The sequence below is a fragment of the Leopardus geoffroyi genome, chromosome A3, assembly GCF_018350155.1.
Source record: "Leopardus geoffroyi isolate Oge1 chromosome A3, O.geoffroyi_Oge1_pat1.0, whole genome shotgun sequence".
Classification (NCBI taxonomy): Eukaryota; Metazoa; Chordata; class Mammalia; order Carnivora; family Felidae; genus Leopardus; species Leopardus geoffroyi.
Genome location: NC_059336.1, coordinates 8,732,660 through 8,751,206, shown reverse-complemented (window position 1 = coordinate 8,751,206; position 18,547 = coordinate 8,732,660). Strand labels below are relative to the sequence as shown.

The 18,547-nt window shown below is 46.3% G+C and overlaps 1 protein-coding gene across 5 annotated transcripts in view; it reads right to left on the bottom strand.

Moving 5' to 3' along the window:
* Positions 1 to 209: 209 nt before the first annotated feature.
* Positions 210 to 18,547, bottom strand: part of ZNF217 (zinc finger protein 217) — a 38,453-nt gene continuing 20,115 nt past the window's right edge. For 4 of the 5 annotated variants that reach the window (XM_045444191.1, XM_045444190.1, XM_045444189.1 and 1 more), the window contains 5 exons: positions 11,813 to 13,581; positions 8,309 to 8,425; positions 6,277 to 7,698; positions 4,276 to 4,407; positions 210 to 2,390 (listed from right to left, as the gene is read on the bottom strand). In XM_045444191.1, the coding sequence (XP_045300147.1) occupies positions 4,298 to 4,407; positions 6,277 to 7,698; positions 8,309 to 8,425; positions 11,813 to 13,205 (3,042 nt within the window). In that variant the 5' untranslated portion in view covers positions 13,206 to 13,581 and the 3' untranslated portion in view covers positions 210 to 2,390; positions 4,276 to 4,297. Of the gene's footprint in view, positions 2,391 to 4,275; positions 4,408 to 6,276; positions 7,699 to 8,308; positions 8,426 to 11,812; positions 13,582 to 13,795; positions 18,178 to 18,547 lie in introns of those variants that run through there. The other variant, XM_045444193.1, reaches the window with a different exon arrangement.

The following is an 18,547-nucleotide window of genomic DNA, read 5'->3' as shown; positions in this document are numbered from 1 at the left end:
ATCCATTAGGGACTCACAGTGAAGGGTCGTAGGGATGAAACTAAATCGTGTCTGAGACTCGCTTTAAAATACTCGGGGGAGAAAAAAATGCTGCTGGCGAGGGTGAGGATTCATTACACGAACCCCTCTACTAAACTGCAGGCTTAAAGTTGTATTTCTAAAAAGTTAAAAGCAGAAACGAGGGACGCAATAAAGACCCAAACCAAGACTGCAAAACACCAAATCTATATTTACATCCACATATAATAACATAACTTTAAGCTGAAATATATCATAAATAAAACAAGTAATGTCTACTGTTTGACAAGTATCAACAATTAAAATAAATCAAACTGGAATGAAATAAATACATAAACAAAAATCCAACGGATTGTACCTCTATTATATGTACTGTTGTCTCAAAGGAAAAAAAAAAAAAAAAACATACAAAACCAGTAGTATCCCAATAGTTAATACTGATGGACCAAAAAAAAAAAAAAAAAAAAAAAAATTGGAGGACAAGGGCTGTGGAAAAAAGGACATTTTTATGTATTCAGAAATTGAGAAATGTGGTTAGAAAAGAGAAATCTGAAAGCCCCCCAAATTTCAGCATGACATGAATTGACTTGTTTTCAAATAGATTTGGTGATTTTTTTTTTAAATACAGGTTTAAATTTCAGCCCTCTATTATCTCGTATCCCCTTTTAAAGATTTACATTTATAGTCACAGCGAGCTTTCTGTAACACTCATTGGATTAGGCAAAGATCAAGTCAATCATCTTGCAAATGTGTTAAATCTTCAAAAATAGGCTATAAAAGTGCAAAACTATGAAAACAAAAATCTAGATTATGTACATATGGCTCAGCTTGTGAACAGGAAAAATGGTGGATAGTGTACTAGTCTCTCCTGATACAAAGCACTTCACTACAAGGCCAACAGACCAATCAGGTCCCCCTTTCCCACGGGAGTTAAGACTTCTCGGTCAAGTACGCTTCGTGTTGCATAATGAAAACAAAACAAAAAAAAAAAATCAGGATTCTTGTAGGACTTTACTCTCGCTCTAACGCAGAAGGGCAGGGCAAGAAAACTTAACAGTGCAAATCTATTTTTGAAACAGTTTTCTTAATAAAATATCTTGTGGTTGCTAAACCCACGTACTGCTGAATAAACTCAGCCACGGACAGCATGTGGAAGGGAACAAAAGTCTAAAACATCTAGTAGTAAGCCAGCTGGTGGCCATCCTCGCTTTAAAACCCAAACTACATCTGGTTGCTCAACACAACCAAAAATGGGAAGACAACTGAGGTCAAGAACCAGATCGCACCCTCCCCATTACCAGAAGGCTCGGCAGGCAGTTCCTTATTCAGAATCAACGTGTCTACAATTAACTCGTGTACGTCCACGGTTAACCCAAAGGCCAGGCACACCAGGACTTCCAGATACAAACCAAAAATTTACCCAAACACTCACGTCCTTTAAAACCGCTCCCAATATATGAAATTCACGTGTGGAATTCAGCATTTCAGGTTTTTTACGTACCAATTTAAGCGAAAGCCAAAAAAACCCTGAATTTTCCAACAAAAGTGACGAACTTGATAGAAAGTAAGTAACTCCACATGGAATTTGGTATGTTTACTGGATATGGGGCTGTCCTGAAGAGGACAGACGCACTTCTCTGTAGACACGCCCGCTTAAAAACCCTACGGGGCACAGGCTGCTCTCAGAAAAGGGTCGCAGATCGGGACTCTTCCACAGTTGACAGACTGAAACTTGCAATGAAAGGGCACCGAATTCAGAATGGCTGACCTCAGTATATGCAGCACATAGTCACAGAGGGTCGATACTTCCGTTCACAATTTTGTTAAGACGACGCACTGAGGAGGATTTAACATAATACAAATCATCGGGAATTTTTTTTTTTTTAAACATACATTTTCCATGAAAGAACACAAACAGCAGGAGCTGCTCATGGGGATGAGCTACAGGAGAGAGAAAGGGGACGCACAGTATCTGAACAAGCAGGTTTCGAACTTACGTATGTACAGAGTTACCTGAGGTGCAAGCGTTCGTTATAGACTCTCCCCCCCCCCCGCCCCCCCACCCGGATGGTTTGTGTTCAGCAGCGCTCAAGTATGCAAAAGACTCCTTATTTGGTCAACTCTAAAAAAAATATTATTCAGGGACAAAATAGAGATTTGCAGTCTCCATTTGTGTACAACCCAACTGTTCCAACTATGGTTTTTATTGCTATTTGGTACAAAAGTTAACAGAACAACTTTACAAAACCGTAGTGTTCCTGGTATGTTACATGCACGGCACGGTCACAGCTTATTTCACGAGCTTCCGCCATCTGCCTTCTCAAAGGATGGACTCACTCAATTTCATGGACAGAACACACATCCATCGGGTCCTACGGGGGAAAAAGGTTCAAGAGAGCGGATCAAGATAAAACTGAAAACAGCTTGGGAAAATCTTTTTTCTTTTAATAAAGAAGTGTAATAAACAGAACCAAAGGGATCTAGAAATGCACGGAGTTCCCCTTAAGCTCAAATGTTGCAACGAAGGGGCGCCTGGCTGGCTCAGTGGGTGGAGCATGTGACTCGATCTCCCGGTTGTGAGTTCGAGCCTCACGATGGGGGTGGAGGTTAACAAATTAAACCTTAAAAAAAAAAAATCGTTGCAATGAAAGTACCAGGACTCTACACAACGCTGCGCCACCCCAGAGGATACTACTGCATTCTGAACAGTGATTTAACGGAGAGGATTTCACCAAGAATCAGCATTTGCGTCAGTTACACGAAGCCTGGCAAAGGCCACCACAAGAAACCAAAAGGTGATAACGTTATCTGTTCAGCCAGCATCTAACGGGTTTGATCAGTGACGGTCCCGGCAGCGGGCGAGGCAGTGAACAAAGCAATCTCCTCTCAAGCGGAGCTAGCAGTGAACTGGGGCACACAGGTAAGAGGGGCAGACGTGGGGGTGAACTGCACAAGCAAGGGGCAGCGGCCAGGGAAGTCCCTGGTTCCCGGCAGACGTCCTGAGGAAATGATGTTAACTGGTCCCGCGTATCAGAGAGAGGTGATCTGGCACCCAGAATGCAGGATGTTCCAGGCAGAGGAAATGCAAGCAGAGATGCTCAGAGGTTACAGAAAGAGGCCGGGGCGGGACCAACAGGACAGTGGCATCCTCTGTGACTGACAGACGTGCCCCTACAGTGCAAGTAACCTGTTACAAATCAGCTGTGCCTTATAATCCATCAACGATTTGTTTTGTTTTCATGGAGAGGGGGCTGAATCCCGCTCCTGCGACAACACTTCCTTCTCCTTCTACTTTCACTAAGTGAGGGGAGAAAGGAGCATAGATCTGCATCAGCCCGATGGGCCCCACATGCAAACAAGAGGGAGACATCCTGCCACGGGACCGGGAGTACATGGTGGGCGTTAGACAAGAAAAGCGTTTCTGGGAGAGAACTCAAATCTGTCCATAAACCCAGCTCCTGCCATTCAATTTATTGGTAAATGAGGTCTAGAGTAACTTGTGCGGACATCAGGCCCTGTGGAATTAACACAACTCTGAGGGTCCTGCTGGAGTCTTCTGCGTGTCTACAGTTAGATACATTCGCCATGTGAACCACAATGTCAAAATGCACCTCCGCGCTCTTGTCCCGCTCCCCTCCCTCAACAGATTAGGATGCACCGAGGTTTTGAACAAGCTCTTAAGCATGAGGGTTGGGGCCCAGGCTTTGGGTCATGCTAGGACAGAACTAAGAAGAGTGGGATGCGACCCAAGTCTCGGTACCCTCATCCGTAAAGGGTGCACGGGACCTCCCAACCCAGCAACCATTTTCTGTAAAGAGCCAGAATGTAAATGTAAATATTCTCAGCTTTGCAGGCCATGCGCTCTCTGTCACAACTACCACTCTGCTGATGTGGCTCAGAAGCCATCGGCTATATGGAAAGGCATGGACACGACTATGCGCCAGTAAAACTTTGCAGACAAAAGCAGGTGGAGGTTTGCTAATCCCTGGCCTAATGCCCACCCTCCCGCATGTGGGAAGGATTAAATGAGGTCATGATTATAAAAACACTTCCAGGCTGAGCACAAAATAAATGCTTAGTAAATTCCAGTCGGTACTATCGTTATTAGTTACCATCATCATGGATATCCGGAGACCCTGAGCACTGGAGGTCTTAAGAACACTTTAAAAATCAAAACTAATTTTACTTTATATTCTACTGAATGAACTAGATGGTTTATTTTCAATTAACTAAAATCAATAGATCATATATGCTTACCTTTCTTACCTGAAACAGGAAATCAAGTTTTTTTATCATTTGGTCGATAATGTGCATTCCCAATAAAATTCTCATAGTTTCTCTTTTGTAGCATGCTGCTAGATAAGTGTTGATATGACACAGGCCTTTTTCCTGATTGGAGAAAAAAAAAAAAAAAAACGCATAAAAGCGCGTTACAACTGAAATGGTTTTAAGTGCCTCGAGGACATTTGCTAGCACAAAATTTTAAATCACTGAAGCTAAAATTATCTGAGTGCCATGTGGTCATTAGTAAGAATGACATTAGTAACTGTAAGTAAGCTACGATCTCGGGTTTCGGCACCAGAGTGGGGGGGGGGGGGGAATAAAGCCCAAAACAATGGTGGTAGACGTTATCTTAAACCTACATGCATCATGAACCATAACTGTGGGGAAGAGGAGAAAAAATACTGATGTTTGAAAAGAGGCTTTCACTTGCAACACAGAGCCCTACTCTTCAAGTAAAGGCAAAGTTTTGACTCACGTCCGTTTTAACAACCGATAGGGAGAAAAATAGACACTTCTAATCAAAAGGCTGTAAAAATTAGTATTTCATCACAGGATTTAGAAAATTCACTGGAGTGTGTAAAAGCAATTGTTTTACAATTTGCTATCCCTACCATATCAATTGGCATCAAGCTATCCTTGATAAGAGTATTGTCGCCACACAGAACCCTTAATTTGAAATTAATACAAACTGAGAGGTTTGAAAATGGATTTCTCTTTGGGGCTGCACAGACCAGCGGGGCTTATATCGGACAAAGGAAGTGGTTTAATTAAGTCGGCCTCGTGGGACAGCTCCCCAGTACGCTCTGATCGACCTCTTCACCTGCACAGGTAAAGCGCCACAGGCCTCTAAGGGAAAGAGGCCGGAAGGAAGCAGGGGTTTTGAAAACACTTCCATGGGGAGAACTCCAAAGTCATCTTCGACTTTTAACAATTTACCCACATGGGAAAAACGGGTTTTGTCCCTTCCTTCTTCCTTATGGATGTCTTATGGAAATATATGATGGGTATGAAACAAATTAACTCTATTGATTCTACCAACACTGTAACTGCTGAAATGGCATTCTAACGTTTGCTTTCTGTGGGGTCAGGCCATATGATGCATAAAGCCTCTTTTATGTGAAACGTTATCTACTACTTAAATGTTTATGCTGTGTTGATAATATTACATTGACGCATGACCCTGTACATTGTGTGCCTAGTATGTGAAGGGATTACAAGATGTATATAATGACTTGCTAACCTTGCGGCATTCAGAGTTTCCAAAAGATGAAGACCAAATCTAAATAAAACACTTCATCATTTAAGAAAAAAATTGTCCATATGGGAAAAGGGTGAGGCTTTTAAAATGCGCTGAATCTTTAACAAAAAACAGTCTGATTCTAGAGTCCTAGCATCAAAAGAATGTCCACTGAGGTTCTCATACTTTCTGCTCCTGGTGGAAGACGCATGCTCCTAGGGGGCTCACAGCGCATCTGTCACCGGCTAGTGGGGACACTGCCCACCCACACACCACTCATACCCGCGAAGGGACAGACTGGGCTGGGCTCCAAAGGGCTTCAGCATGAAGGGTGGGAAGCCAGCACTGCCCAGGGCGCCCCGGACCTCACTAGCATTGTGAGCTGGCTGCGGGCGGGGAGTGTGGCCTCCAGCCTGGAGGGCGTGGGCCCCCAGTCTGTCCATCCCCCCACCCCTGACCCTCAGCAGCCCCCAGGCCCAGGGCCCACCCCCTCCTCCACTCCGGCGGCCTAGGGTCCGTACCGCCCTCCGCCTTCCCCAGCGAGCCCAGGGCCTATTATCCACCCCTCCCCTGGCCTCCCCTTGGGGGGGAGGGCGAGGGCAGGGCCTCTTCCCCCGCCCCCCCCCAGCCTCCCCTTCGGCGGGCCCAGGGCCTGTCCGCAGCCCCCCAACCGCAGCCGCAGCCTCACCTTCCCGGGGGTGACCCAGGGCATCCACGCACCCCTCCCCCAGCCTCACCTTCGGCGGCGGGCCCGCAGGCGAAGAGCGGCGCGGGTGCGGCGCGCGGCTTGGGCGGCAGCGCGGCGGGCGGCGGGCACACGCACTCGGCGGGCAGCAGCGACTGCAGGCCGCGCACCACGTGGTACTTGGGCAGCTCGAAGGCCCGGCGGAAGGTGGGCGCGGGCGGCTCGGCGTCGGGCCGCGGCCGCTTGGGCAGCGGCTCTCCGGGCTCGGCGGGGCGGCCGCTCGGGGGGTCGCGGCCCCGCGGCGCCCAGGGACGCTCCGCACAGCCGTTGGCGGCGGCGGCAGGACCGGGCGGGGCGGGGCCAGCGGACGCCCTGGCCTTGGCCTCGGGCCTCCGGCCCCTCTCTGGGTTGGCGGCGTCTGCCGGCGGCCGGGCGACCCCCTGCGTCCCGCCGGGCTGCGGCTGCGGCTGGTGCGGCGGCCGCGGCGCCTTCAGGTTGCTGGGCGCTAAAGTGCTGGGGTCGAGCCCCGGGGGCGGCGGGGGCCTGGCGGGCGCGGCGGGGCCCGGCTTCCCCCGGTCGCGGTCGCGGTCCCGGTCGGCCGGCGCCGCCTTGGCGGGCGGCACGGGCGCGGGCCTGGCCTTGGGCTTGGGGAAGTGCGCCAGCGGGGCCACGTCCTTCCCCAGCAGCGCGGGCGGGCAGCCGGTGCGCCGGCTTCGCAGCAGAGACTTGCTCCTGCAGTTTTTGTGGATGTCGGGGTTGTACTTATGCTCCAGTCGCTGGTGCATCATCAAAACCTCGGGATAAAAGGTCTTGAAGGTACAAAATGGGCAGGTGATCCCTGGGATTAAACTTTTGCTCAGAGAAATGGCCGGGCAGCCGTGAAGCGCCCCGAGGGACAGGTTCAGAGGCTTCTCCTGGCAGTCCGCGCCGGCCTTGTGCTTGCCCTCGGCCGCCGTCGCCGTCCCCGCATGCTTCTCCCGGTGACCGACCTCGGCCGCATGGGCCGCACCTCCGGGGACCCCCACCTCTGTTCTACACGTGGGTTCCTGCGCCTGAGGGTCACCCGCCGCTCTCTTGGGTAACGCATCCAAATAGGCGGGGGCAGGAGTTTTGCAGACTCTATCAGTACTGTCATCGGTTGCATTTTTATTGAAATCCTGAGTATCTTTGTGAACTGGTGAGAGGACAGTGCTGCCCAGAACATTCGGAAAGGCAGAGGCCATCCCCTTAAGTTGCTTTGCAGGTGGGCTGCCTTTAACATCTTTGGCACCATCAAAAAATCTTTTCAAATTTTTGGTTTGCGCACTGTCGGGGGTAAGTAGTGCATCTTCGGGCTCCTGGTGTTTCCCGTCGTTCTTGACTTCCGCGGCAATATCGATCTGTTTGTCCTTGTGATGTCTCTCCAGGTGATACCGCAGAGAGGTCTTCTGGGCTGCAGCATAGTCACAGAATTCACATTTGTATGGTTTTTCACCTAAAACAACAAATGTCACTGTATTACACGGGTTTATGAAAAGCGTCAAACCAGATCTTTGGAAACTAGAATCATCTAAGAGAGAATGTAGGGTCTTTCCTTTTCCTTTCTCCCTGCTGACCTTCATATCCGGGGTTTTTCCCCAGCTGCTTGCTTCTTCACCCTCACTCCACTGAGTATTTGAAAATGTGAATAGCGTCTTAAATAGTGCGCCTTAAACTTACTTAATCTTAAGCCTCGTAAACCATTATGGTACAGCTGCTTCTACAATCTCAAGGCAATTCTAAACATATTCTCGTTTCATCCCAAATCATAAAAACCAATACCAAAAAAAGCTGTGGCATTAAAACATACTAAAGATAAAGAGCAAGTTGTAATAAGATGAGAGGCTACAATAGTCAGAAAGTAAATAAACTACGTTCAAAATCAGGAACAGCTCGAGTTACAAAATGACACTAACAGACTGCCATTAGCACACCACACATTGACTCAAACTATTCTCCAAGGATCTAACAGAATAGTTGAACAACAATATTAAAAAAAGAAACACAAAGAACCGCATCATAATTGTTTAAGCCAGTAAGAATTAAAGATCTAGGAAGCTCCTTACCTGTGTGCGTTCTGAGATGAATATTGAGGTAATAATTTGAACGGAAAAACTTCCCACAGTAACTACATTCTCTTGAGGATGTAAGATGCTTTATTTTTCCTCCATCATCATTTTTATCTTGAAGCAGAAACAAAAATATTTATGTAAGAAGACAGCTCGAGTACATGAGTAAAACAAGTGGGCTCTAAGTATTTTTGATGGAAGCATTTTTGGAAAAGCATAAAATAGCTTTTATATATTAGTGCTGGGGTAAACCAGAAAGGGTAGGAACATACCAAACACTGTTTGGAGGTCATCTGAAGTCTTGCAAGCTTTTTAACATGCGTGCCTTGTTTTTTGTTTTGTTTTGTTTTGTTTTTGTTTCCTGAGTACAGCCAACTTAGTGGATCGTTAAAAGAGTCCGTTCCTCATTTGCCTCAATCACAGGAAAGATCACTTAACAGACTGACATGCATGGGCAACTTTCTGTTCTCCCAACACGTCTGCGACATGCCTGCTGGACCTACACTCGCTGGCTGCAATAACCAGCTTCTTCAGAGTAACTGATTTAGAAAACTGAGCCAATATAAATTGCCAGTTTTCCCAACCAGACAGAAGAAGGCGATCCTAAGATCAGGCCAGCTACCACTAGAGGGTAGCAAGCACAACCTAATCTTCACAGAAAATAAAAGGTTTGGCATTGGGTCAAACACCTTGTTTGTCAAAATTTAGCATGTTTTGGAAAGCAAACCGTATCATTCGCCAGCACTCCTGTGGACAAGATATACCTGAGACCAATCAGAATCTGTCCCCAAGTGACAATGGGTTAAATTGAAACTTCAAACTCTGCACTGAGCAGGAGAATATACCTCTGCTACAAGAGAGTAAAGGTCTGCCGGGGACGCTAATTTAAAGGGTCATTGCATTTAAACTCCAGCCCTCCAAAAGACCGTTCCACCTTCTCCAGTTAAGATACCCCCTCCCACAAAACTGAGTGTCCGAGTTCTAGATCAACCTCCTCTTACTACACACACTACACAATGGGGACAAGAGAAGTGAAGTCATCTCTTAAAATTGAGCATCACTAAACTGACCATTTTGCCTTGAAAACCGAACTCCAACCTTTGAAAGGCCTCCTTTTCCTGCTCCTTCCTCACTCTGCATTTTGGACTGTATATGTTTGGTTTACAGATTTAAAAAGCAGTTTATAAGCAAACCTTGGGCAGCCTCCAGTACGACAGAGACCAGATTGCCTGATTCCCCCTCAACTCCCCGAGGAAAATGTATCCAGCTGTAAACATTCTCAAACAGCAGGAACAAGCACTGATGGAAAAAGATGTCATGAAGACTTAAAAACAAAGAATTACACGAATAACCACTGTTAAACCTATTTTCAAGTAGAACAAATATAAAAACAAAATGTTTACTTTGTCTCTTGATCTTCCTTAAAGTAAATCTAAAAGAAAGCCAGGTTGATGGTAAAAAAAAAAAAAAAAAAACAGTAAGCTAAATGGAAACCACCCCCGTCATGATATAAATTGAGGAGAATCAATTCTCTCGACACAGAATGCCTAGCTTTGTCTTCCAATCACACCCACCTAGCCACGTCTGAACTTTACTGCAATTTCCTACTCCCAAGTATGCATCAGAATTTGTTATGTTGCATCATACCCAAAAAGTTATGAAATGCCTCTCTTTTAACAGAAAGGACACGAAACACCCACATATACCTGGTTCCTGCTCCTTGGGCATCACCTCTGAGTTTTAAAGAACTGCAAACTTTTTTTTACCAATAGGCTGTTGAAATGATCCTTGGGAGGTGGAAGACAAGGGTTGACAACCAAATTTTGCAAACAGAAATCAGGGCAAAGAAATGTTAAGCAACCTGTAATCCGCCACAAAACAATGCAGTGGGAGAACCCGCCTCCAGGCAAGTCGCGGCGCTCCCAGCGATTATCATGGGGCATTCTATCTGCCCAACCACCAAGATTTCCATCCAAGATTTCCACCCGGTTCTCTGGCCCACACCACCCACACTACCCACTGGCAGAATGTGACTGGCCATTTCATTTCTTTCAGGGCAGCTGGCGGACCTAATTATCTCCCCATTTACTACTACATGCCCCTGAGAATGGGACCCACGCTAACAGGGACCACTATAAAGATAGAGGTCTGTGTTCAAGGCCTTCTTTATGATGTCATTAAGACACCATAATGTGCTTCCGAGATTCCCGAAGGCTGTAGTATGCTAAGTGCTAGGTTTCCTTGTGTCCCATCGAAGTCCAACCATTCTAAATACTCCAGAGGAACTAACAGCTTGTTCTCACATCCATCATGTGATCAGAAAAAGAACCAGGGCACTGGTTTGGGGAGGATCATCTGGTCAAACTCATCTTGGGTCTCACACTCGAGTTCTGACTAGCCAGCCATCAAGTTACAGTGAAAGAAGGCAGCGGCTGAAACCAAAGACCACTTTTGTGAATGATCATGTTTCTCTAAGACTAATTCACGTTCCCATCACTCGGCTGCTGAAGACGCAGGGGTTCTTTTAACTGTCTTCCAGCAGGAGAGTCCTTTATTCAAACCAAATCTTACTAAATGGATATGCCAAGTCTCTGGTTTAAGCGCAGATGGGCAAGGCTTGAAGCACACGGGTGGGATCCCTCGGCCTTAGATATAATGTCCACTGGGCCTCAAGACACAATGTGTCAGTGACAGCTTCTGTCTCCTATAAAAGCCATTAGGACATTGAAAACCTGAGCAGCGAGATTCCTTTAAAACATCTTTGGTGCGTTCGCGTTCCCTCTATTTTGAGCACAAATGGACTTAGTTCCTGAGCTAACCGTTAACGAACACTCGTCCCCCCAGACATGAGAGGAGAGGGTACCAGGTAGCCCCAAACTCTCAGTACTCACCAAACTCTCTCAGTACCCTTGCTCTGGCTGATCATCATTCCCAGTGCCTTTCGTGACCCTAGAAAACCATCTGGAATAAATGCATGAGGGCTGGGTCCTGAAGGAAGGGGAGGTCTGTTGTATCGAAGGATACCTTGTTTTTGTAGATGAGATCAGGTTGGCCGGAAGAACAGAGCAAAGCCCAGGGTCTCTCAACCCTGACCTCATGGGACACTGGGACCACACAATGACTTGCTGGGGGGGCCGTGCTGGGCACGGGAGGACACTCGGCGGCATCCCTGGCCTCTAACCACCGGACGCCAGCAGCACAACACGAACACAGTTGTGACACCCAAAAAGACCTCTAGACACTACCAGGTTCCGCTGGGGGCAAAACTGCCCCAGTTAAGATAATGTGCGTCGCTTGTTAGCCAGATATAAAAATCACACAGTTTTCAGAACAGGAAGAAACCTTGAGAAAAATCAAAGCCCTGAGAGGTTAGGTGAACTTACAACGAGGAGGGTACCAGAAGAGCCTGGACCCAAACCCGGCTCTCCGACCCCGACCTGCCAGCGCTGTCCGGGGCTGGAGGCGGAGGAAGGACAGCACGCAACGGAGCGCCTCACTTACCCAAATGGAGCCCTTCCGGAAGTCCGTCCTCAGACCCATCTTCAGAACCGCCTTCTCGATCGACGGCTCCATTCTCGTCCAGGGCGGTGGTTAGGTCCGGAGAACACGTCCTAGGCTGCCTTCCGTCCACGGACATGGTTGGCGATTCGGCGTCGGCCCTCCGATCCTTCTTGTGGACCCTCGAGTGCAAGACCAGCTGGTGGTAGGTCCGGAAGGCTTTGCCACACTCAGAGCAGTGCGTCGGCTTCTCTTTGTTCCCGGACAGCTTTGGGTCGGCTTCCACGGAAGGCACTTCACCGCCGGAGGGTCTGGGCTTCTCCTTGTCCTGGGAGAGGCCCGCGCAGCCGCTTTTGCTGGGCTTGGGCTTTCCAGAACCTTCGGAATGGCTTTTTCCGGCGTTCCAAATTTCTCCGAGCTCTTCTTTTTCGGAACACGAATCATCGTTGTCGGTGCTGCCCTCCTGCCCTGGCTGCTCCTTCACTTCTCGGCAGACGGCGACTTTTCCTTTGGTGGCCAGCTGCCAGGCCTGATAGGTGGTGAACGGATCGAGCTGAGGTATCCATTTGGTGGGCTTCTTCCCGGTCTCGGGGTGCGATTTGGGCCGCAAGTTCAAGAACTGCAGGAACTCTTCCCCCGGAGCTGGCATCCCCCCCTGCGGAGAGTCTGTCTGTGTGCCTCCGCTGCCGGAAGCAGTGTCTTTGGTGTGCATCTTCCTGTGATCGATCAGACTTTCCTTATTTGGAAACAGGAAGCCACAAACCATGCAGATTTTGTAAGGAGAGGAGATGCTCTCGGCCACGTGCTCCTGAACCACCTCGTTGATGGTGGCGGGGCTCTCGGCGCCCGGCTGCAGTTTGCTCTTGGCCCCCGCTTTGCCAGTGTGTGTCCGCATGTGGTTCTTAAGGAACCAGGGCTCCTTGAACCTCCGTCCGCACACATGACAGCCGTAAGTGAAGGAGTCCTTATGCTTCTTCATGTGGATCTCGACGTCGAAAGCGACTCTGAACGTCTGCCCGCACACTTCACAGCTGAACTCTTCGTTTTCTTTGCAGTTCTTGTCCTTTGGAGGCTCCGTTCTCACCTGAGTCTTGTCCAGAGGACTCAGGTACTCCGCTTCCACACGCAAAACGGCCGGCTCGCAAAGGATAGGCCGATGTTGCATCAGGACATGTTTATTAAGGTCTTCTGAATGCGTGAAGGTCTGATTGCAGAACATGCAGTCCAAGGGCATATATCCTTCGATCTGGATTATATTTTTCTCTTGCGTAGCTCGGAAAGGAACGGTGGTGGTCCCTTTTATGGACACGGCATCATCTATTTCCATCTGGGTACCAAGAGAATTGCCAATAACTTCTGGTCCATCCATATACACCAGCAGGGACTGAGTTGGCATGTTTCCTGGCACTTTAGGATTGTATACAAAATAAGAATCCGGTGGAGGGATTTCTGGAACTGGAATAAGGCCACTTGTAAGACTTGTCACTCACGCCCCCAGCAGCCCTGGACTTAAAACGAGAACAAGTATTTGTTACAAAAGTTCAAAAGGAAAGTATATATTCCTGTAGCTTCTTATCTTCAGAAGTCTTAGGAAGCTCGGTGGCAGAGCCAACCACTGGTTCTTTGCACAAACAAGGCAGGCAGACTCCCCAGCGCCTTGACTCAAATATGAGTCAGCACGGAGCGTTCATTCTCTTGGTCTCCACTGAGTGAGTGATTCAATTGAGCAACAAGTCAATCCCAGCAACCTGGGGACCAGGGATTTCCAAAACCTAGAGGGGGAAAAACAAAAACCAAAAACCACAGAAATGGTTAGTTGGCTGCGGCCAGAGGGAAGAGAAGCCCGGTGTGGACGAAGCACAGCTGGTCCGCTCGTGGCAGAAGAGGTGCCTCGTTCGTCCACTCCACTTTCCACTAACATCGCGCATCCTGGTAAACATGCCCGTTAATTAAGTCGTTAGCACTTTACCCAATCAGGACACTTACCAAATCGCTGGATTTTCATCCAGGGAAGAAACTGAAAACGTGGCGCTCTAATGATTGACGTCTAAACTTTAAGATGCAAGACAGAAACGGTTAAATTCAGCCGAATGCAGTTTAAATGCCACTGCAATGCAACGTTTGTCCTTACAAAGAGCCCCTGCAAATCTAGAGACGATACCAACTGTGAAGAATGCCAAGTAAGGCCCTCTCTAAATAAAACGTTTAAAGCCCGAACTTCAAACTGTCTTCTATACAGTCCAGAGACACAAAGGCCGAACAGCACCCTCGAAGATCACACACGCACAGGCCAACAACACACACGAGAACAGGAACCTTTCCTAAAATCCACATTCAAAAACTACAGAACACCTCAGAATGAGGCTCATCGTGGCCAAGGGGAACCTGAATCATTTTGGTTCACAGGATATTCTAGCCCTCAACCCACCGCCCAAATCCCAGCTGCTTTCTCAGAAGGCAGAAACTGCCTTCAACAAAAGTCAGGGTAGGGCTGGGCTCCCTTGTGCACACAACAAATAAGGAAACACACGCACCAGGCTACTCGGTGAGGGTACACTTGAAAATCCTCCACACGGCAGGGTCAACATGGCTCAGTCTTTCATCAGAAAACGGGTCCTCCCACTTTTAACCCACCCTTCCCATTATGCACTGGCCAGGTGAAAAATGGATGATTACTTTATGTGGCTCTGCAGGCTCAGATTTAGAAGCCAATTTTCATTCTTGGAGAAGAATTAACCTCCAAACCCAACACCCTCCCCTCCACCTTTCTGGCAAGCACAGAATTGTTTCTAAATAGACTCAGCTACTTAACCTGAAGTCTGTTAATTCCACCCAACAGAACAAAAAGACTTGCAAACTACTCCCACCACCTAGACTTGACTTTCCTTCTCTCCACTTCCTCAAAGAGCAAGGGCCTCTAGGCTCAGAGAAGACAAGGAAACATTTCTTCCCCTTCTTTATACTCATAATAGAAGAAAATTCTCATGCTCTTTGCTATCTTTAGTTTTGAATACACTAGATCTTTAACATTAAGCTTTTCTAAATAAGGCTGCAGATCAAAGATTAGGGAAAAGAAAGAAGGTACTGAAGTGTTTTATCTTAAGTTCTGAGTCCTTTGTTGTGATCACAATGGAGGATAAAACTCTTGGGCTGGCTACCAGCTTGGTGGGCTTTAACAGAACACTCCAAAGGCCCGAGTTCTAGTTCTGGCTAAGTCACAACCTTAAAGTTGTCACCACCACCTACCTACCTCACCTTCATCTACCTACTGCGGGCGGTTAAATTACAGGATCACCCTTAAGAGTTCCAAATGTCTAGGGTTCCAGGGGCAGAGCTACATGTACGGATAGACAGACACGAAAGAATATTTGATGCTTTCCCAATCAAGATATTAAGTGATATTTGAAAAACGTAACTGATAATTTAGGGTTCTATGTAGTCTGTATTTACTGAATGCCGGTGTACCAGGTAATATTTTAACTGAAGAAATAACAGTACATACTCTAGACAAGCAGTTATCAAACTGACAACACTGTCTTCACTGACAACATCTAGATGAAAAACAGAGAAACAACTCAGTGAGTCCTACACAAAACGACACAGATTAATTTCAATTTGAATAGAGGCTGTCCTCTATTTGAGGTCCTTTCTATTTGGGGGTTGCAAACTAGCTTTTTTAAAATGAAAGAGTGGCAATAGCAATCAGTACTTTTTTTTAATGTCCTAATTTGCCAAAATCAAAGTTAGTCCTCTATGTTGGACCTGTGTGTGTGTGTGTGTGTGTGTGTGTGTGTGTGTGTACGTATGTCAGAAATTTTACTACTCTCTGATATTTTAAGTTTGGGGGAACTCCAGTTTCCTACGAATAATCTTTCCCCAAAAGACACCACTCCTAAACTCAACCTCTGAATTAGAAACATGGTGTGGGTACATAACATCCCTATTTATTTCCAATCCAGGGTAAGGGCGTGACCAGAAGGAAATGCCTCAGTTTAGTTTCAATTTTTATCTCTGAAATGTTCAAATATCTGGGTTAAAGAAGTCATCATCAGCTTCTAACACAAGACCTAGAGGATTAGTAAAGGAGGCACAGTGCAAAAAGAAAAAAAAATGTAGGAGCGGAACAGAGGCCTGGAGATGAGGGGAAGGACGTCCTAGGCCCCCCAGCTCCAGGAGTCTCCTACGAGGGTCAGATGGGGAAGGAGAACCTCCCAGGCAAAACCTGAAGCACTTCCTCCTCAAGGGAAGCTTCTGGCACAGATTGTGATGACCATCGACTGTGCCCAACTGTCCTAAGCACTAGACTCCCGGTGAGTCATGGCCATCCTTACTACTCAGCCAACATCTGCAAACCCTGGGCCACCTGTTTGAAGATCCCAGGAGCACAGACCCTGTCGACCTTGTTCACCATGATGTCCCCATGCCTAGAAGGGGTCCCTGGCATGGGGTCGGGCCCTCAATAAACCCCTGGTGAATAAATTAACAAACACTAACATCATCAGTACAGGTATACAATCAGTAATGCACATCTCTGGCCACAGTCACCAGTCTGAACTGATCTGATATTAAAATTAACCCGAATGTTCATGAGAACTTCTTTCTACACGGCTCTCCATGGCTGCCACCTAATTTACCATTCTCTGCAGTTTCAAGGGTGTAATAATAAAAAAACAAGAATCCTAATTAATCCTACCATGAAGTTGACCAGCATAGATAGGCAAAACCTTATCATTTAGATTTAAAACTATGCTCCTTACTGACCCACCAAAACAGACGTGCAGGACAAGCTAGGAAAATCTGACAACAAATGCCTCGGACTCTTGACTTAAGAAACCGTTTGCAGACTAAACACTTCCTTAAACTATAAACCAATTACCTGTATCACTTAAAACCAATCTGCTAAACAAAACCCCAAATCTTTAACAGTGACTGCAATAATACTTGAATAATAACAAAACTTACCAAAAAATACACATTCTAATCTAATTACTGTTAATAACAACCATTCCAGTCGAGTGAAGTGTACACCCACACACAGCCTTCCTAGAGCCTCGTTCTCCAGGTGGAGCAACACAGAAGCCACGGCAGGCACACCAAGGCACTGCCGGCCCAGGAAGTTGTCTGTCTTCACAAAGAACTGGAGGAGGAAGGAGGGGGAGGATCTTAATCCGACCCCTAGAATCTAAATGCTTTTAGTTTGCAGAGAAGTTGAGCGTTCACAACATACTAGGCTTCCTGAAAGGCAGTTTGCAAAACTGTTTGTCAGTGTTTAAAAAAACGTTCTTAAACCTTTACTCAGGGAGCCGATACACTTAACCTTCAGCTATGCACCCCCAAGGCACCCGAGGCAAGAGGTTATCCGGCATAACCTCTTATTCCGCAAGAGTCCTGGTGATTACTTTATACTGTGATTAGATACTTTAAAAAAAATTTACAACAACATAATCTTTGAAAAACAGTAGGAACCATATTGCTTAGAAGTGCCTAAAATAGAAGTCTAATGCTCTTTAGGCCATTTCTGTTTTTTGTTTGTTTGTTTTGTTTTAAAGCAGATGCTCCATGGGGAGTAAAGCTCGGGAGATTCTGCCACTATCTCTAGATTTTGAAATTAGCAAATATTACACGTTATACAATGCTTAATGAAAAAAATACAATAATTTGTGCTTAAGCACAACAAATTAGAAGGAAATGCCACCTTGCTGACAATTGCTGTGACTTGGGAATAGTCCTTCATGTACAAACGGACTCACACTGTTAACCTTTACAGACAGCATGCCTCCACTTTAGCTAAACAGGTTATCTTACATTTTTTGATATGGAATATTTATTACCCTATGATGGAGCAAGAGCAATTCGAAGTCCTCAAAAACTGTCAAAGACGCACAATTCTGTTTATAACTAAGTAATATGCAGTATTCCTGTAATTCTACTTTTTCCCTCCGAGTCACTGAAGTGTCCAAATATATGATCATTAAAATATTTCACCCAAACAAACTGCTAGTCTCTGGCCTGTTTCATCTGTATCCTGTAAAGGGCGAAATTATCTCCAAGATCCGGTCAGGAAACTTAACAGTTTTTCTATAAATGTTCCTTCTGTACGTTACACATAGGAGTTTTTTCCTTAATCCGACAAGTGAGGAGAACTGCACATAGTTACGCCACAGCGACCATCCAAACCTGTAACTTTAAATCCTTCAACACTATTTCAAGGAAATCACCAAGGTCACACCCATGAGCTGAATGGTCAACCCAACTTTCCTAATATAGCTGTGAAAAGACGTTTAAAAGTTCAGTGAAAAGATTAAAATATTCAAAAGGTTATATTCAGCATCACAATCTAAAACTAGTCAGAAGCAAATGGCTTAAAAATAAAAAAGCCATTGGCCGGTTCAAAGGCAAAGCCTGGGAAGATCCTACGGCCATCTCATTTTCCTGAAACTGTAATAAGGGCTCAGTTCTAAATACAATCAGAGACCAGAGTACTATAAAAATATACAATTATATTCGTACATTTGAGTGTCAGGATTAAAAACTCTGCCTGATTCATTCCAAATCAATTAAGGTCAGTTAAGGGATCTCAACGTGAACTTGAAGCCACATAACTAGTTTTAGTTTCGGTATTATCAATATTAACAGATCCTGCGGTCTGTAAACTGGCTTTGACAAATCCCATCCTGATCGGAAAAAGAGAACTATAAGGGAAATGAATAAAACAAGAATTTTAATGCAGCCATCAGA